Source organism: Cyprinodon variegatus, unplaced genomic scaffold (assembly GCF_000732505.1).
Source record: "Cyprinodon variegatus isolate N-32 unplaced genomic scaffold, C_variegatus-1.0 Scaffold612, whole genome shotgun sequence".
NCBI classification, from domain to species: domain Eukaryota; kingdom Metazoa; phylum Chordata; class Actinopteri; order Cyprinodontiformes; family Cyprinodontidae; genus Cyprinodon; species Cyprinodon variegatus.
Window position 1 is genome coordinate 250,735 of NW_015151065.1, and position 21,823 is coordinate 272,557.

General features: G+C 37.2%; 1 protein-coding gene across 5 annotated transcripts in view; it reads left to right on the forward strand.

Moving 5' to 3' along the window:
- trps1 (trichorhinophalangeal syndrome I) overlaps nt 1-21,823 on the forward strand; it is a 140,814-nt gene that overhangs the window by 80,756 nt on the left and 38,235 nt on the right. For all 5 annotated transcript variants that reach the window (XM_015392876.1, XM_015392873.1, XM_015392877.1 and 2 more), the window contains exon 9: nt 501-1,266. In XM_015392876.1, coding sequence (XP_015248362.1) covers nt 501-1,266 — 766 coding nt within the window. The remainder of the gene's footprint in view (nt 1-500; nt 1,267-21,823) is intronic.

Below are 21,823 nucleotides of genomic sequence, written 5' to 3' on the forward strand. Positions count from 1 at the left end.
TGGAAATATAGCGTACCCTTCAGGGGCTTGGCCAACAGGAAGTGAAGGTGGCTTGTTGATGGTTGATTCATTGCTTGATGTTCAGATTCATTTAAGCTTTTTACCATTTTCAAGTAATTCGAGGTGATTTAGTGGAACTCTGACTCACTTTTTGGCCACGACTTCCCTGAAAGTCAAGACATGACTGCTCTGAGAAAAATAAGAAGCGCCAAATGCAGTTTTGATTTATTCATTTCCGGGGGTTGAATTTTCTTCGTTCTGTGTGCAATTTTGGTTTCAGGTTGACTGAATGAGTGGCTTTTATTGATTTAAATAAGCAAATGTAAAGATGAAGTGACTCTTCTCTGCAAAGACATTGAAACAATGTCTACAGGTCTGCCCTCAGCCACATTATTGTACTACTGTAATGACTCATTACTAGCTTTGATGACTCTCAAAGGCATAGTCTCATTTACTGATTAAAACTGAAAGTACAAATTTGTGATTTTCTTTTTATCCAGGCGTGTCCACGCTTGTTGCCGCTGCCGACACTGCGACTTCACGGCTCCTGATTCATCAGCCCTCCTTGACCATTTTAATTCTGCCCATTGCCAAGACTCCTCTCAATCATTAAGCTCCCTGCCCACCTCAGTGACACCTTCTCTGGTGCCCTCAGCCAATGGCTGCTCAGCTCCCTCTACTTTAGCAATTAAAGAGGAGAGCAAGGGGGACCTACGCCTCCTCTACTCTCTAGCTCCACCTGAAGGACGGCTGGCAGAGGGAGGCAAGGAGGATGGTACCAGTATGGTAAAGAGTGAGGGAGCAGAGGAGAAAGAGCGGGAGAGGGGCTGGGTTCTTGGGGAGACGAGAGGACCGGGTGAAAGAGGAGGTGAACAAGCCCATGGATTACTCTGGGTACCCAAGGAGCGGATGGGGCCTGAAAGAGGAGGAGGAGGTGGGAGCCCCTCTCTTTTCCCCTCCCCGCTCTCCGTCTCTTTCGTTTCAGCCAATCACGAAGGCTCGCAGCAGAAGAGGGGCGTAGCCTTGCCTGGCATGGTTTACCTGGGAGACACCAAGACATTTTTGGGAGATTCAAAGTCATTTTTGGGAGGAGGGAGACCAGGAGGAGCTACAGCAGGTGGAGGAGGAGGTGGAGGAGGAGTAGGGGAGAAGCAGAACCAGATGCCTTCACAGCCATATCCAGGTGGCGGAGGAGGGAGTGGAGGGGCAGGAGCACAAGAGGGGAAAGGCAGTTCCACAAAAGAAGAATCCCAGTCACTGCTAAGAGTAAGCAGAACAAGCACACACACCTTCAGTGTTATCTTTTCACATTTTATCACATCACGGCTACAAACTTCAAAGAAACTCTACAGCTGCAGTTACATTGATGGTTTATGGTATAAATACATACATGCTAACGCATAACTACAAAATAAACAAGATTATGACTTCCGCATTTGTATTTAACCACCTCTACGCTAACACCTCTAACTAAAAAAACTTTTTTATAAGTCACCTATTTAGTAAATAGATCCCCTAATATAACCTTAGTATTAATACTGCTGTGTTGTGAAGGCTTCAGAGGGTTGACTGAGGACATTAATAAACAAACAACATCAGCATCATGAAGATCAAGGAACACTGCAGACAACTCAGGGAAACATTTTTTATTAGAAATATATAGTAGGATGGATTATAAAGCAATGTTAAAACTATCCCTTGATAGTTGACATTGTATGGCAAAACTGGAAAGCTACCAGGATATGACTGTTCATTTAACTATCAGAACAGGAGAAAAAACATTACTCAGAAAAAGAGCAAACTTTGGTGGGCCTAAAAAAATAATAAATATAATTGGTTGGCAGGAAAATTATTAATCACAAATCTGTCCCATTAAAAGTTTGCCATAATTCATGGCATGGACGCAGCAAACATATAGATTAAATTGCTCTGGTGACATTAGACTGACATGTGACTTTCTGACTGAGACACAAAGCCTGAACACATCATCCCTAGTTTGAAACATTAAAGTTGGTGAACCGTACTTTGGGTATTAATTTCTTCATCAGTGAAGTAAAAACTTAATAGAGTTATTAGGGACACATTGAGGCAAACGGTAACACTGGGAAAATTAAGCCATTTGCATCTGTTAGATTTGTTCAATTAAAGTAAAGACCAAATTAGAATCTAAGACTACACTTAGTTTTTATGTTTTCTCAACACCCAATCAGACTGAATTATTTTTGCAAATACGCATAGAAAGAAGCCTAAAATGATATTCCCCTTAAATACTTATTAAGTTTAGTAAAATATGTTCTATAACTCAGACACACCATTGGGGAGAACACGTATGCTTATTCTACTGCACTACAGTTATGCAAGATTGTATGTTCTGTCACAGAAGTTTAGTTTTGTGAAATGTAAAAATAAAAAAGGCATAGAAATATTCTTGTAAAAGCAAAGTACTGATTGTTATGTGATGCAACCATATCGTTCACCTTTGGTTTTATTTACTTCCAGACTTTTCAGAGTTCAGCCCTGAATCCAAGATCCCTCCTGCCAGGAACATTAGTTATCAGAATGCCTCTTTTAATACACTTTTATCCTCAAATGATTTTCCCTTTGAATCGACTGCATGGAGTAGATCTCATGTGGTGAACTCCTACGTAGGAATCTGCTTGCCTCTAATCGTATTTACAGAGCTTGTGCAAAATATGCCTGCCAGCAAAGCTTCCCGCACGACTGTGTTCATATCTGTTACGTACATGCCTCCATGACATCATTTCCCGTTCCCATCAGCCGCATTCATCTTTCTCCTCAGAATCAAATTTTAAACTTCACAACACAGGGAAACTTTCCCGTTGTCTTGGCAACAGGGGGTGGCTAACTGACTGTTCCCATGGCTCCCACCTGTCACTCATTTTCCTTCGCCCAACTCTGTGGACCATAATGCTTTTCACTCCTTAGTGATGTCATGTACTGGCAGGCATAGTTTGTGGTTCGCCAGCACCACAGAGCTTATTTGCTCTGATCACATTAGATCAGAATAGACTATTTTGTGTGTGTCTGGTGTCAGGGCACTGACACGGGCAGCATTAACTGAGAGACGGGTGGAACTGGTGCGTGTGGATAAGCATACGAGCAAAACAGTTGAGTCTATGACTTCTTTGTACCAGCTGTGGTGGGACCTGGTGCAAATGTGTATTTGTGCGTCTGAGGTGTTGGCAGCAACTTGGCAGTCTGGGTAGGGTGGGGCAGCAGGAGGTTTAGTCATTACTGCGGGTGGGGCTGTGTGTCCCTGCGAAGGAGTGGGAGACTGACACTGAAATAAAAGAGAGACACGAATAAAAAAAAAAGAAAGAACTGGGATAAATATAATGGTGCACTCTATCTTAATCTATTTGGTAGATTTGTGAAACTCCTTTACATGATTTGTGAAATAAAAGCAAAACTTTTAGCTGCTAAAGCTTAACTGTGTGTTGCAGAAACTGTACAAAAGTCCCTGTTGTAAATATTGTATCACTTTAATTGCATTTTGAATTCTACTGTAATAATGCACTAGGTAAATGCATAAACTAAGAGGGATCTTTAACCATTCTTCCTACCACAGTCTTTTTACGATGATTAGTCTTGGATGCGGGAACCGTGTTTTGGATCATTATTTGACTAAATTATACAATGGTGACTCATTTTTAATTATATGACTGAAGCCAGGGGAATTTTTAAAAATTGTCTGATATTTAAAGATTCAGTGATGCAGTGCTGCCTGATAATTTCCTGAGAGCCTTTGGGAGAGCAAAAGGCCCACAGAATCACAGATCTTCCACTGTAATTAACACTAGGCATAAGGTGCCGTTTCCAGGTATTCATTTTTGTTTCATGCTAGCTTGATCTTGATCAGTAACATTTGTTGCTAATCTGGTCAAATATTCTGTGACCCCAGGATGCAACTCTTTTGTACATTCCCTTCTTTTATTGTGACGGTGATACCCCCTTACTGTCCTGCTCACTGCACATGGAAGTAAGACAAACTTGAGTTATTCAAATCAGTGGCTAGTAGCTAAGGAAAGCAGCTCTGTTTTGAAATGAATGCTGAAGATAAACACTTGTGTGGCCTGCTGGAAAAAACAAGTCCTCTGGTCCTTCCTATTTGGAGCAGATGATCCTTCCTTCATATCACAATTATGAACTTCTAAAGAAAGTTAAAATGCTTCTGTTTCTATCAAAGACATTGTAAATACCTCTATAAGTGTGCTTTCTTTTTTTTTTACATGGAAATTTCACCTTTGTAGTGAGGTCAGATTGGTGGAAGTTGGTTAAAGACCCAAATGCAGAGATCAGGAGGCAGAGATGTGTTCTTTCAGATTTAATTAAAGAGGGCAACAGAAACAAAATCCAATAACAAACTACAAGAAACCAAAAAACAAGAGACTTCAGAGAGAAACAACACATGAAGAGCAAAGCATCAACTAGCAACCAGCACTAATGAACTGCAGAGGACGATTAATATGGAAGACAGAACAAAGAGCAGAGTAATCAGTTAATTGGGAGCATGTGTGGACAGAGGCAGCTAGAAAGGAGCTAAGGGGGAATCGCCACTAGGGGGCAACAAAGAGAAACCAGGGAAAACAGGGGTTAACTGTAACTAGAAAGGAACTTGAATAAGGGTAAAGGGGAATAAAACTAATGACTACAAAATAAGGAATAACCAAGGCGAAAACAAGAGGAAAAGAGAAGGGACTGGAGATAACATAACCAAAGGATAAGAGAAAGAATAACTAACTAAAAGTAGATCCAGGAATAAATAATAGCAAAATTTATATAATTATTGATAAAACAGAATAACAAAATAAAGCATGACTGAGAACCCAAAATAAAAACTTACAGAACTGAAAAGTACAGAGTGGCAGATCATGACCTGATATTTTTAAAACATTCATGTGTGAGAGAAGGCCAGATTGATAAAGCTATTGTTCTGCCAGTAAGGCTTAAAGTCAGTACAATAAACACGTGGCAGGACTCATGCTGACCGTGTAATAATTGCTTTTCTTTGCAAAGACACATTTTAATCAACATTCTTATCTTGCATCTGTCCTTGCTGGACACTTAACATCTTGAAGATTCAATTTGCTTAGGGAGCGATAAATGCAGATTTTATTTTTATTTATAGCTTGGTAGAAGAAAGATCTAAGATGAACATTTTGATAAGAGGGAATATAGTTATTAATGCTGAGTCTCACAGATTTTCCCCATGCAGAAACAATTCTAACTAAACGTGACTCATTAACGCTCAAAGTGAGTCAAGATTAAGGGTTTGCAAAAAAAAATGAAAAGTTTATCCTGTATATATCATATTGTATGGGAAATTGATGTCACCCAAATTAATCTGTGGAAAAAATAAAATGATGTTTGATAACGAAATGTGATAACTCCATGCAGGATGGGAGGTGGGGAGGTAACAGATTAAAAGGAGACTAAAGAGGAAACAAAAACCCCAATTCATATTTAATCTCCACCTTTTTGTGTTTATGTGTGTGTGCGTCTCTTCGCCTGTGCGGCATAGCACTCGTATTTGCGAGTGTTTTCCCTCAATCCCCGCTCGCCCTCCCTGTTCCCCGCTGCATCGATCTGCCTCTCCCCTTTTTCATTTTATTCTTTTTCTTTCATTTCCCTTCTTTCCTCAGAGGACAACTTGCCCGATACACGGGGATCAATAGGCAACTCACAGACTTTAAAGTGGTTAGGTGCACGCACTCACACCGCTACAACACAGGCAGGAGAACACGCATGTGAGTGAAGAATGGGAGTTTTTAGTATGCTGGCATGTGCAGCATTTTCCTTTGCAGAGTGAGGGAAATAGTTTCTTTGAAAGGTGTGATGTTTAATTGCTGCACAATGTTACCTTGATGAGGCATTGGCCTGCTGCTGCCCATGTTGTTCCATCGATTAATTCCATCCACTGTTTTTTTTTTTTTTTGCTTAAGATTTTACTTTCTGGTTGTTTGACTGACTGTGTGGGAGAAGAATTAAAAGCATGTGAGATTCAGAGATTAAATTAAAGTAAAATCTTTTAGTTTATAAATGGAATGAGATGGATGTTTGAGTAATGTTGGCTTTTAGGGTTAAGAGTGCCTGAGGAAGTAAAACACATGTACATGTACTAAAACATCTGTTTCAATGTTAGTTTGAGTTCATCTTATAAATTCCAGATTTTCTGAGACAGCAGAAAAGACACATGCAGACAGAGAGTGAATGTATATCTGGATTTTTTTATTTTTTTTTTATGAAAAAGAAAAAGAAAAGGAAGGGAAGGCACAGGACAGTTAGAAATCAAGGAGATACTGGATGGAAGGAAGGAAACAGGGACAATTTAGAAGAATGGCGAAACAACAAATACGGTAGCTATGTTTCCATCCAACTAAAATGTAAAATCAAAATTTAAGCAAACTTATAAAATTAGCAAAAAAGGAAACCTGAATTTACGTTCTTTCGATTTGGTTTGAAGTGGATCAGCTAAGCGACGCAAAGCGTGATGTTGTCATATGTCATCCACATGACGTCGTCAAGCATGGTTGTGATAAACAGGAAGAAGAGGTTGCAATCTAGCACAGACAAGAGATCAGTAATGGAGGAAAGTTTTAATGAATTTGCTGCATTGGGCTAATTGTTCTTAGGTTAAAATCTCAGTTGGTAATAGAGATTTTGGTTCCAGCCATGTTTACATGCATAAATAGAAAAAACTAGAAAAAACTTTATGCATTAACCTTTTTTCGTTAGAGCCAAAAACAACTTTAAGCTAATGTAACGTTTTTTTTTTTTAAACATTTGAGGGAGTTATTGGAATTTTCCATCCAGCTTTTCTGATGGCATTCTTTACTACAATGTGCATGCCATGATGCTATGCACTACAATGTGCATTAGACAAAGACGATCGAAACACAATTGATGAGAGTTAGAAATACCTAAAAAAGATTGTGAGGAAAAAGTTTAAGCTAACGTAAAAAGGAAAGGGCCCAAAGAAGGACGGGAGGATCAGGGAAAAGAAGGGTGAAGTAAGAAAAGAAAACACAAAGGACATTAGACCGGAGAAAAGATGAAAGACAAGCGGAATACGCAAAGTAAATGTGAGGAAAGACTGATAGAAACAAGGAAGAAAGTTCATTTGGAAGAAGTGAAGGAAACACACTTGACATTAATCACAACCTTGTTTAGTGGACAGAAACTCGGACAGCTACAGCTTCCTGAAGTACTCATTTAGAGGCTTTCTATTTTCCTTCTTTAGTGCACACATGTATCTGGATAACTGAATGTGTTCTCACGGTGCTTCTTTGCCTAATTACATACAACTTGTCTGCATTTGCATTTGAGTGCGCATTAGTGTGTCTGACGTTGTGTATTTGGAGAGGAAATTAAAGCATGAATTTAACTTAGTTGCTGTATCGATAATTCTGTCTCACTTTATATCCGCTACAGGAAATTAGAGCTTATGTTTGAATTAGTTTGTGTGTGTGTGTGTGTGTCTGTATGTGTGCCCATGATTTTTTATTATATCAATAGGAAAAAGGCAGTAGAAAGTGGTCTGATAATATTTGTGCTATATTGCAAACCCTAAGAGTAAGTTTATTAACAGCTTGTTCTTCTCTTTAAACCTAAACTTAAAAATTTGAACACTACAAAGTACCTTTATGTGGACTTTTCCTCAGAGCTACAGACGCTCGCCTCCTTTTATGATGCAAGATATTTCCTGGGAGTAGATGACATGCATTGTTTGATTTTTTCTCTGTCCAGCTAGGCCATCTATATTTAAGGAAAATATTTTATTATATTATTGTATTTTATAATTATTCAGGCGATTGTGAGTCAATTTATTTATTTAAGGTGGGCATTCACACAGCAAGAAATTGTGCCAATTTCTATCCCAAACACGATAAAGAGATAATCCTCCTGCTGTATGTGTTGTACCTCGTTTATGCTTGATAAGTTCTGAGGGTCCGCGCTGCCATTACTGCATTTCAGCATTGTGAACCCAGTGCAATTTGTAAAATGTGGACACCTGCGGTTGGAAACACATCCTGGACAAGCAACAGCTACTGGCTAGGGTTTATTTCTACAGTATAAACATCAAGAGACATCATAATTTAACCCATAAATATCACCATGATGTACTGATTATGTAAAACTTTTGGAAATAAATTAATTTAACTCTTGGATGACATGTAACTTTTGCATTTTGTGCAATGCTGTAAGCTTACAATCTGTGCCGTACACCCCTTTAGAGTTGGCATGCACATTAGGTTCAGGAAGGAAAAGCTGCGTGATTTTTTAAAAGAGATTAGTGAGAAATCTAGACAATTTTTACTATATAGAAGACTTTGGCGACAATATGAAAGCACCGATCTCTCTGAATCTACCGTCTTCTGCAAGCAGTGAGAGCTGCTTCTATTATGTAATTCATCCGCAGCCACTTTCACTGTGTTTTCCTAACTGTCTTTAAGTAAAATTTGAAAAAATAAAAAGACTGATTTAAACAGTTTTGGTTCAAATGAATGCCTGAATTTATTTTATTAGGTTTATCTTCAGTTTTAAAGATATTTATATATTTTTTAATAACTGTCTGTCTTCTGTTTTTTTCTCGTATGGCGGGATCACATTACCAAATGTGCAAATTAGGTGATCACATCATAAAGTGACCTCTGGTAACTTTTAGGCAGCCAGTAGTGACTGACTTTGCTGATGAGATAACAGTGGTTACTCGAAATAACAACAGAATGTTTAAAAGTAGGACCAAACGGTTTGAGGTGGGCTTTCTCAATTAAATATATTTTAAAACTACTTTCTTTCTAGTCATGTCAGCGAATAAAGCACGGCCACGCTTGATTGCATCTAACATTGTACATAGAGACGGCAAACATGCATCAGATGCGTCCAATTTTAAAATCTTGCCTTTGCCTAATAGATTTTAATATCTGTGCATAAACATAATTTTTTCCCATTTTTCTTCGATTAAACATGTCAGACATGTTTTATAGAAAAAAACATAACAGATCATAGCTATTTTTCTCTTTGAATAATCAAAATGTGTTCCTATAGGGCATTTTTAGCTAGGGAAGGATGTTTCTCCCTGTTCCTTTTGAGTCTTTTCTGGAGTTTTTTGGGTCTTTTTAAGGCTTGACTTTCAGAAGCTAGTCATAAATACCCTGAGCCTGCAACTTCTTCTTTTCTCCTTGGCGTGTCTCGTTTCCTGAAATTATTTCTGAACACTGCAAACCCTGCATTTTTTTTGTTAGCCATACTCAGATGAAGTTTGCAGACCGTCTTTCAAAATCAAAAATTTTGCAAGATTCATCCAAGTATAGGAGAAGTTGAACTATTATTAAATACAATTTCAATATTCAAAACTTTTTTTTATCATTTCAAATCTATCAGTATGAGATTCTTAAATAGAAATAGAAGTATTCCACTGGTTTATTTTTAGAGTATGTCTGTTATTATTAATTTCCTTCGTCACAACAAGTTTGTGTCTATTTTCATGTATGTTTTGGTTTTAGAGTTTCTGACAGAGAATCCTCAGACAATAAAATCCTAAACAAAAGGTATGAAAGGGTAAGTTTAATGCTTTTTTGGTAAATCAACCCTTCTACAAAATCCAATTCGGATTTATAGCTGGACCCCATGTGCTCTTCAACTTGTACTATTTGAAGTGGGATCTAAACCTGTTACCCTAACACATATTTATTCTGTTAACCCTTTATAGGGCACTCAGTGAAAGACTTTAAATTTCTAACTTTCAAGCAAAGAGCGCACTGCAAAAATATGAAATCAAAGTACTTCATTTTTTCTTAAAATAATTGCATTTTTTTCTTGAATTGAGCAAATGGAATAAGAAATTTTACAAATAAAATAAGGAAAAAAATGCAGTCTCCTATTTCAAGTGCATCATGTCAAATAATTTGATGTTATAGATAAAAATGCTCCTTCCACTCTGAGATTTCCTTATTTACCTACTCAAATTAACGGTAAATACACTTATTTTCACTCATTTTTAGATCATTACCTTATTACCTTTGTAACATTCAAAAAATATTAATATTCTTATGGCAAAAATGAATGTCAATGCAATAACAAGAAATGCCAACTTGCCCGAATATAGTAAGAAAAATAACAAAAGTAGGGGGCTCCATTTCTAAGGGGTATGCAAGTGATCAAAAACAGTAACGTGCCCTATAAAGGGTTAACTGTAGTAAATGTGGTTTCATTTGTTCCACTGTTTATAGTTTAATCTGTTTTTATAGATAAAGGCTGATGTTTATATGTTTTGGGTTTACCTGCCTCGTATGTCTCTCATAGTGCCACCTCAGTGTCTCTCAGTTGATTAGCTCTCCAGCTATTAAGCAACAATACAGCTGTACAGTTAAGACCAGCCTAAGTTTAAATCCTTGTCTCCTAAAGAAATTCTTAAAGAATTTCTCCCATAGATCATGACTTTACCTGTTGCTTAAATAAATCTGGACAACTTTTATTCAATGAATCGTGTTTTGTCATTCCCTGCATGGCAGTGGGATGGATGCACACTAGTTTTTACCCTATTTGCCTATCTTTTAAACACACATGTTAAACACACCTTTTCTGCGGCAGACATGTCTGTTATAGACTTTTAGTTTGTTTGCCCAGCAGTCACATTTCCCATCAAGACACAGACTCAAATAAACACAGCCATGGTAGGAAGGCGGAAAAAAAGTTCAAATGTGTATTTCTTAGTCTCTGCCTGCTATGGTGTGTTTTATGTATGAAACTGACTAACTTGTTTTTAAGGTAATCAGAAAAAGAAAAAAACTTTTTGCTATAATTTTTTGTCCGTAGTGTTTTTCCTTTGCATAAAAGTTTCTAGTGTATCTGCTAGATGGGAGAGTATGTATCACGACAGCATGTGGCTTTACGCCTTGTGACAGTCCACAGCCGTCTGATTGTCTGTAAGGAACATTAGGGTTGGCTTGGAAAATAAATTACACCATTTTAACCGCATCTAGTCTAATTCCGGGTAGTCCACACATAAAAGACTCCACACATGCAGCTGAAAATATGCTTACGTGGAAGGTGACAGCTTGGTATCACTGACTTAAAGGTAAGCTGATTTTCTTTTTCATGTACGCTTGTGATGATAATTCTCCTTTCACACATTCTTTGAACTGCCAGACGAGCTGATTTGGATTGGTTTGAGGAAAAAAAAAAAAAATACGACTGAGACTTGTGATCATGTCTGGGTAACATATTTTGCCACATCATCCCACTTCTAAAAGTGTAAAGTGTGGGATCATCCATAAAAATTGACTTTAAATTTCTGGGATTTGGCAGCGTGGTTCTTACTTTGGGTAGTTTTGTGGAAGCAGGGCGGGGCGGTCCTTTTGCATCTCCTGCCAAAGAAAAACTTCTTTAAATCTCAGTATGATAGCACACCCAGCCTACATTGGTACCAAAGGGAACTGTGAAGATACACATAGTTAGTTGAGCTTCCATGAATCCAGTCTAGGAGTGGAAGTAACGGCTGCAAAACATGGATATTTCAGCAGATTTAGAGTATTTTATGCTGCATTGCTGCACCTCTACTTTCTTTAAAGTTGTTCTGAACCTGTCAGTCTGCTGAGTAGGTATTGGATGGTCAATCTTTTTGCACACATCTATCCAAACCCGTCTCTTTTGTCAACAACAAAATACCATGTATTCCTTATGTTTTATTGGATAAACCAAGACAAAACAGGGAACTTCTCTTATGTGTCAATGCGACATGGTTTCCTTTGTTTTCTAAATTAACCATAATTGCAGGGGTCATTGACTCACTGGAAAGTAAACTTTTTCCCTAATGTTCGATCCAAGTCTTTGTTCCATCCGTCCACACATTTACACAAACCTGCTTATTTTCTTAATGCATTCATATACAACCTGATGTTGCCGTGTCATCTTTCTCTATTAGAATGGAGTGCAGTGTTTAATGTGCATTTAGTTGTAGTTTTTCTCCAGAAATTCAATTTTGGATGCAGGCCTTCACTGATTCTCCTGTTAATGTTCTCCTTGCTTGGAGAGTTAAAGGGAAATTTGAAGTATCTAGAGCTCTAAAATCTTTAAAATTTTCAATTAACAACAACAATTAACAACTTAACAAATGTCAAGTTTTTAAGTCTTTTTTATTCTGTATTAATTGCAATCTGCAACGGTATATAAAGACTTTGGTTTCAGCCTAACAGGCCGTTAAATTGTAGATTTTTATTTTATTTGTCCAGAATCATGTCCCTTACCAATGCTGGGTTTCATTGGTTCAGCTGTGCGGTTGTGACGCACACATTTCCCCCTCTCTCCTCCGGTGAAACATCCAGGTGTTTTTCATCACGTTGACATGGCAACGCTAAAACACGGTGGTTATTTTAGCTTCTAGCTGTAATTTAGACGTTTACATCAATTACCGTTATAATCAGCTTTCACACACACTCACAAACACACCCAGAAGAGCTGGGAGAGTGTGAGTGTGTGTGTGTGTGTGTGTGTGTGTGTGTGTGTGTGTGTGTGTGTGTGTGTGTGTGTGTGTGTGTGTACGCATGCAGTTGTATTGTTTTTTTCACCTTTGTGTTTTTCTGGCCTGACTGGCACATCACGTCGCCGAGTCCTCATGTGTTGCCATTTCTTTTTCCATCTCTTTCTCTCTGTGTGGCTGTGTAAGGCAGGAGCCATTTACTGCAACCTGTGTGTGTGCACATTTACATGCATCCAGACTTATAGTGTGTGCTGACACATGGAATCAATATTGAGGCCAGATGTTCGTTTTGTTACAACAAGACCTCTACACGCAACACCAGCCACACACACACACTCACTCACTCACACAAACCTATAGAAGACACCAATCTGGCAGCACTTGTGTAATTAGGAAGCTGATTGGTTATATTAAATGTCCATCTGACCCCTGACCAATAGTCAATTTAAAACCTCTGCCTCCCTTCCCCTCTTCCTCTGTCTCCTGGCCTTTCCTTCCTGAATCTCTACTTTTGATCTCTGACATTTTCACACAATCAGGCAGTTATGGTAACTGATGTAATTTGACGAATAAGACCAAAACAGCTGGGAAAACTGTGGTAGATAGTCCAAAGTAAGCTGTTTCCTGTAAATGGGTGAGAATGAATTGACAAATGGCTTAAGATTGCATGTTCCCTGTCTTTAGCCATCATTATATAATGAATACAGCTGTCTTGATTCACACAATTTCCAACAAAGAGTCATTTTTCTTCAATACTCTATATAGAAGTAATATTATTAATGTTTGCTATCATATACTATTCAGAAACTGTCCCAGGTTTAGAATGATGATGTTTAGTGCACAGTACAGTTATTTGCCTGGCATTCCTGAGCTGGTGCATCCTGTTGGTTTTATTGTATCTGCATTTTTGCTGTGCAGTTAGCAGAACAGAATCATAGTGAGTTCAGATGTTTCCCTGATAGAATATTTTGAATTATTTGAAGTAAGAGGCTGTGCTGATATTGTAGTACTCATAAAAGAAAGATTATTTTAGATTAAATTAGTGAGTAAAATGTTTCTTACCTTAAAAAATGGGCTGTCCTTTAAGCTGAATGTATGTGCTGCATCTTTAAAGTGATATTTCACAATTTCAGTTGCATCAATTCACTGGATCAGTTGATTAGGAGAAAACTTTGAAACAGGTTCGACATACGTATGTAACTTGGGCGAGACGTAGAATGAACAAAATGGGAGAGAATAACACCATAGATAAAACAGCACACAAAAGGGTAAAGTAATCCTAACTGAGAGTTATAAAGTATTATTGTATACATGTACAGTTCTTAAAGTTTGTGTAAATAAATGTATTTTTTCAGAGAATAGTTGCACAAAATACTGTGCTTTAATTCAGCGTAAGCCTTTTATATTTATTCATTTATAACTCTTTAGTTGGAGCAGTTTTACATTATCAATATTCTACATGACCGCGTCAGTTTTCTTAATGTTTTCTCCAAATATAAGTATTTTGCATCAATCAGGCTGATAAAAAATTTCTGGTGCCTATTTATAGTTTTCTTTGCAGATTATTAGTTCTTTTTTCCTTAAACCATATTTAGGGGAAAAGGCTGCTAGTTAAAAAATTGGCAGACAGAAAATGATGCTGAAGTTTTGATGCTTTTATTGAATGCATTTAAAGCAAAACCATGTCCTCAGTAAATATTTGGGTAAAGTTTATTCTGAGGAAGTCTGAAATTGTTTAAAAATGGGCAAGCATTCAGGACTAACATTATTATACAAACCTTGACCTTTGACCCCATGTGACAGTGATCCAGATTGTGCTTTAAACTTTGCAACGTACAGTTTAGATCCATAAAAAAAACTGTCAAATGTACAATTTATAATAACATTTTCCATATTTATCTTAAAAGTAATTTAGAAATTGTCTAAATGTATAATCACATTTTAAAAATTACTGATAACATACCTTCACTTAAAAATACACAATTTATTCAGGCATATATGATCATTCTACTTGTAAAACTTTTATTCCACTTTACCTGAGGACATTTAGCCCCACCCTGCTCTGCTGTGTGAAGGGCGAGAGAGAAGGAGTGTGTTTGGGGGGGAGACAGCGTCATGGCAACCTTAGTGGCCTGACTGCTTTCTTGCGGAGATTGGAATTCTGCCCTGGGCTTGAATACTTACGTCCCATCGCCAATACTTTTTGCACATATGTGACTTTCAATCTCTCAAGTCTCCTTTGTGGAAACAAAAAAAAATCCACCCCAAATACACAACATACACAACATGGACATAATGCCATGCATGCTTGATAAGCATTGTAAGCTAAAGAAAGATGCATCGATTTCTCTCTTTCCGTCTGTCCTCACATTTAACTCCTCCCTTTTTCTCCGCCTGTCTCCCAGTTCTTGTCCCCTGTGGGCTCTTCACTCATTAGGAATTCTACAGTAGTGTGTGCTGCTGTGTGTGTGAGTGTGTTTAAGGATTCTGCTCCACTGGCATGATGCATCTTGTACACTCAATTTCCCCTAAGACCATTCCTCTTTTGTTCCCTTTCTTTGCGGCTGCCTGGCTGTGCAAGACCAACTTAGCAAAGCTTCAAGTGTTTCATCTGTCTTTCTGTCCGTCTGCCCGTCCACGATAACTTTAATAAACATAAAAGCAGAGAAAAAAGCCAACCAAACTGGCCCTATTGGAAAGAAGAAAAAAAGTATTTGCCCCCTAAGCTGTTTGGGCCACCATTAGGAACAATTGACTGGCATTGAGTCTTTTACATCACAGTAAATGGGTTTCAGGCCTACTTTTCTTTGCATAAGTGGTTTATTTCAGCCACACTGGAGCATTATTCCACATTGTTTAATGTCATGCTGGAGCATCTTATACAGTATCTAAGGTTAGACATTGACTAGGCTAATCCAAAACTTGAATGTATTGTTCCAGGTCAATTGAGGCAGACTTTTTTAGTCTGAATGATATAATTGTCCTGCTACATAACCAAAATGCCTATAAAGAATTTTAAATTTTGCAAACTGACATTATCCTTGCATGCCGTACAGCAACAAAGCCCAGACCATCGGGGCCTCGTCTCATACTGGTATCGGTGCAACACTAACATTAACTAGACTAGTGGATGATCACAGTCTAGTATCACAGCTTTTTTATTTTTTTACAGTAGTGTCCCTCTTAATTCAAATAACACACAGGAGCAAGTAAATATGCAGTTTAATTCAGTCACAGTAACCACTTAACAGTTCGGTTAACAGTATTTTTAGGCTCAAGCACCTTAATAAACATTCAGTTTAGAAGCAATGATGCTTTTAACTACAAAGACAACCATTACAAAGTAAATAAACTTCACATTTTACTTCCCCCGCTGTTATTAGTAAAAGCAGGGTATAATAATTTATTTATTTATTTATTTATTTATTTATTTATTTATTTATTTAGTTTGCATGGTTTGTGACTCCAAGCTGCATCATTGTTGCAGATGTTTGGCTCCTGTTTTCGAGCAATCATATGCATGTCTACACTCATACAATACCACTGATAAAAACAGTCCCAAAGTAAGGTCCCAGGATCCCATCTATCCTGTTTCCTTTAAGACCAGGTGCAGTGAAACAATAGATGCATGCATGTACGATTTGTGTGCCGCCATTAACTTTAGATGAGCTTAAATGTCCTTGAGTTCTTCTTTTTTTATCTTTAGGACTATGCTTATATCAGATCCAACAAAGTGCACTTAGTTTTACTTACCCAGCCTCTAACTGTAACTGTAGTCTGTGTTTATGTTAATTATTTCAGAGAGGTACAGAAACTGGCCGCATGTCCATTTGCACTAGATAGACACAGCTACTCCACTGTTATCTCCGCTGATCCCAGGAATGTTGGAGCCAGAATCCATCTCTACAGCTGTAACAGAATAGTTTTCCTCTATCTTAGCCAAGTCTGATAGGATCCACTTCAATTTCAGCACTAATTCATGTATGTTGGGTTCAGGTCCTGGAGTCAGAACTGTTTAGAGGAAAAGTTTCATTGAAGAGCGGATGTCTTGTTCCTTTGATCTTTCACAGCTCACTGATTGAAAACAATTCTTCCTCTCTATCAGGGTCAGCCCAATTAAGATGCTGCTTAGGATATGATCAATCCTGTTAACAGTAAAAATACAGTAAATACCAGCATGGTTTTAGTTATCCTTTCACAAATACCATAAACAAAGACTATTCTTATACTATAAAAAAAAAGAAGTTAAAATATTGTTTTGATTTAATACAATTCAGCTAAGAAACAGCCTCACACCTCTATAAAAATGACATAAGCTGTACCTTTTTTTATCCTTATAGTGCAAGAATTGTTTGAAAAAGTATTCATGAATTAAAATTTTTAAAATAGTTAAAAAACAAAAAAGTACACATAGCCCCAGATAATTTTTTTAATGAGATGCTAGCAATTTCTAACTATCCTCTATATTTCTTGAAGAAAAGCTATTTGACCTCTCATGTTGGCTTACCAGAAGAAGCTAATTTATAGCGATACTATAAGTTTTCTGTCTTTTAAGGATAAGTCCACAAATTTTCAAATCAGTTGAAGTTAGAGTTATTCCATCCGTCCGTCTGTCTGTCTGTCTGTCTGTCTGTCTGTCTGTCTGTCTGTCTGTCCGTCCGTCCGTCCGTCCATCCGTCCGTCCATCCATCCATCCATCCGTCCATCCATCCGGGTCATTGAGGGTGCTGGTACTTATCTCCATCAGCCTATGGTGAAAGACGGGGTCCACCCTGGACAGGTAGACAGTCTATTACAGGGCAACACTGAGACATTTAAACATGCACACCCACATTCATGCATAGCAGCAATTAAGAAACCTAACTGTTTTTGCACAGCGGGAGGAAGCCGTAGTACCTCGAGAGAACCCACAAATGCAAGGGGAAAACATGCCATCTCCATGCAGAAAGATCCTAGGCTGGGAATCTAACCAAGCAACAAGGCAGCAGTGCTCCAAACTGTGCCAACATACAGCCCACATTAGAGTTATTCAAGAAACTTAACCTTAATCTAAGTTGTTGTTTCTAAAGCACCATTGTATTTAAGCATGTAACTCTACCTTTGTTTCTTTCATTCCGTCTATTTCAGATAACGTTTAGGAATTAAGGAGTACATTTTTGTGCAATGGAAACCCACAGAATGATTCTACCACCACCATGAGAATTGATACAGCATTCCTGGTTAGAAAAGTCTTATCTTGACTGATCCAAACCTTCTTATTGCCTTGGTTGTCAAAAGGCTTGATCTTTGTTTGTTCTCTGCATGAAGCAGTTCATCTGAAGACATTTGACTGTTCATTTGTTAAGCTCTTAATTGTAGTTTAGCTTCAAGGTATCGTTTTTGCATCATGTTCATCTTTCTTGTTCAGAACTCTCTTAGTCCCTGGTGATATTAAATTAAACCGTAGACAGTGATGTCGATGTTTCAGTAGTTTCCATGTCCTGGAAGGCTTGAAGTGGCTCATCTTTTCCCTGTAACGCTTTTCCAAAAGCCCAGACTGCTTTTTTTATTTATTTGTAAACTATGATTGAAGAGTAGTTCTAAGCCAAACAAGCAATCAATTTAATTGAACTCTATAATTTACTTTCCAAACTTTAGTGAGACATTTTTGTATTTTTAACCTGTATGTTTACAAACAAAACATGCTTATAATTAGAATAATTATTCTACATAGACTCTGCACTTTTTCTTTTGTCTGTCAAAATAAACATAGGACTAAAAAAAGTAATTATGTGTAATTAATAATAATAATTGAACATAATAACTGGAGAAAATTGAATTAGATGAGCTAAGCAGGTTTTTGTTTTCATTTGGGGTTCTTTAGAATAAGGCCATCAGGCACTGAAAATCAATCAACCCGGGATTTAAAAGATTTTGCTTTAATTTATGGTTAAAAAAAAAAAAAAAAATCTGCTTTAACAAAATTTGTAAATCACTATTTCAAATTTCAGAAAACTTTTCTGTACATCAGTGATGTTAATACATTTTTTATAATGTCATTTTAGGATTTCATGGAGTTACCTTGGCTAAGGTTTTAGCCACTATTGAATGCACTGGAGCTTCAGGCCCCAAGGTTGCTGCAAGTTAGAAACAGTCAACAGACCATGACCAGGGGAACCATGTGAGCACTGAGACACCTTTAGAGACCATTGGCATTCAGCTCTATGTGCCACTAGATACAGATATCTACCACAAAATATCCTTTTTGATTAAATGGAGAGTAGTTCCCTTAGATAGACAGAAGACAGGTGTTCTTTGATAAGATGGGTTAGCTGGACTTTAAGGAAGTAAAGCAATTATTTCACATCACACTAAACCAACCCGGTTGATGTTAGAATGGTGATGAAGCCAGCTTTTTGTGGTGGCATAAATGTATGGATTAGGGAAACTGAAATGGGTGATGTTCATATTCAGGAAGGCGGAGTTAATTTTCTTTTTAATTGTTAACCTATATTTCTTTTTGCAGAAGGGTTCTTCATCTGCACAAGTTATATTCATAGACAGATATATGAATGTGATATGAATGCTTGGGTGGTCTGCTTGAAGTTTTCATCAAATTCAATTAAAAATGTGCTGCGTGTCATAAAGGGGAAGCAGGAAAAGATGATGACAATAGCCTGTAAAAAAAACTAAGATCTTATATTTTGCAGGAATAGACAACTGCTGCATTCACTGTTTTGTTAATGGGTAAAACGTATCATTAAAGAAAAGCATGAGTGGTAAACATTATTTTCTTCAAATGCCATTTTAGATAAACATTGAAGGAGGAACAATGATGAAAACAATAAGGAATCCCTTAAGCTGATGACATTAGAAGAAGTCTGGTTTTGTATAACAGTAATTAGTGCTGAACCCTGCTGAAAAAGATTTTAACTGTAATAAGCTAAATAAGAAAAAAGGTAAAGAGAAGCTGAAGACCAGTGAAGACAGAAGTGAAAGCTACAGATAGATAAAGAGCAGTTAGATGGCAAAGATAGAAGGGGGAGAAGACACAGAGAGAAAATAAAAGCAGACAGAGAAAGAACGGAGAGCTTCTGCCAAACTCTGAGTGGGGTTAAGCATTGCCACAAGTACAACCTAATAAGGTCTGAAAGTGTGCACAACCACACACACACACACAGACCTGGCTGATATAAGGAGCAGTGTTTCAGCAGTAAACAAGACTAAGCAGTAAATCACATTTGCCCCCAGAACCTCTGAGGCTGGATATAGTTTTGATGCATAACACTGAAGTCTTGTGGAGGAGGTTGTGTTTTTTTTTTTGTACTGTGCTGACCTTACAGCGTGTTATATTTAAAAACGATTCTGGTGGTAGACTCATTTAGAGGTCAAGTAGATGTTGTTATTCAGATATTATCTTTGCTGGCCTGATATTTTGAACTAAGAATAATAAATGTATAACTAAATGTATATGAATGCGAAAAGAGTATTCGTTTCACATAGATACAGTATCTGACCAGTTATAGGACATGCTGCAATGCAAGCCACAGTATTTTATGGAGGATCTTTTATGTTAAGATACTTTTTCTTATTTCTGTTGTTTCCATTTTGTTTTTAAATTTTATAAAACGGTTGTAGTTTATATCCTTATATGTATTGGAGGACATCTGCCTCACATGTTCGGCGACAGTAAAGGTACTTGAGAGAGTTGTAAGGAGCCCTAAGTAACACAGCTTATTGTAATTTGGTTTCTTCTGTTGCTGAGATTAAATCATTTTAGTGAATTGGCATAGTTCATGAAAGTATTATCTTTTTATCATGGATGTTTGTAATAACTAAGTTTGATAATGTGTAATTCAGGTGTGTAATGACAGAATGTGATGGTAAAAGCTGTGCTCCTTATATTAAAATAAAACCTCCGGCTGCTAAACAGAAACCCTCTCAAAGGATGGAACCAAAACCATTTGATATCTTAAATCCCACACTTAATAGTTGTAACATAATTTAACGAAATGATTTTATGATAGATAAAACAACGGCAAACTGTAAGATGTGTATTTATAAAAACCTCCATGAAATATTTTGATAGCAAATTATCCTATATTGGGTTTATGTGTCAAAATGACCCTAAATCTGCTAAAGATACTTGGTCTGGTTTAGACACTAATCCTCATCATGCAACTTTTCTTGAATAGTTACTTGTTAGGATTTATGCACCATAGCTGCTTAGTGTGGTTTTGGTTTATTAGCTCTTAAGTTTAGGCACCAAACCTATTGGTCCACTAACTTGGGATCATATATTATTGTTTTACACTCTATAGATAACTAGTTAGTTTGCTCAGAGATAATGATTATAAAATGTGTTATAGGAATTCTATAGTATTTTAGCTTGAATTATTTCAGCCACAAATAACTTGATCATTTTAAGTCACCCGTAGTGTGAAAGACCCCATCCATACAATCGGGTTAAAATTATTTAATGTTTCCTAATCTTCCTTTCTTTCTTTACACCATCATTCACAGCAAGAAACAGTTTGACAGGAACTGAAGAATGTTTCTTTTACAGCCTTCAGATGATCTCTGGATCCAACAACTTCAACAAGGTCATCATCTCTGATGATGCAACACTGTCAAAAGTCCTCTTTGGGAGTCAAAATTGTTTCTTGGGTTAATTGAGTGTAAACAGAATAACGCCAATGCCTAAACCAAATATAAAATTGGTATCTTAGTTTTTAATCTTTTTTTTTTTTTTTAAATGTTGACTGGCTGACCTGAACCAACAAAACAGCATCTCAGAAACCAATGATGGCTTTCTGTTCATTAACCTTAGAAATGTTTATATAGTAAAGCTTCCAAAATATGAAAGTGTAATTGCAGACCAGCTGTAAAATCAGCATTAATTCAGACTAAAAAAGGGTATTGGTAAACATACTGTCATCCTTATTTAAACTGTAGGTAGTCATATAGCATTCTTCAGGTATATTTTCCAATGATTGATCAATGTTTTTTATAGAAATAGGACAGATTTAGGTTTTCTCTTCCTCCTTTTAGGAGGTAAGCTTATTAAACAGAAAGAGAATTAGCTGTAATTTTGACGGTTATTAATCAACTACGATAAGCTTTTGATATTAACTGACTCTTAGCTTTCAGCTTAGCTAGAACAGTGAGATTATGGCCTAAGAAGGTATTACAAGACTTTGATGTTTGTGGGACATTGGCTGTTTCCTGGACATTGCAGAGGCCACGGCTTTGCAAATTGAACCGCAACAAAACTGCTGAGGGCCTAAACAAACTCAACAAGCCGACCAATCCAAGCTAAATAATAACTGTTGAGTCCCTTAC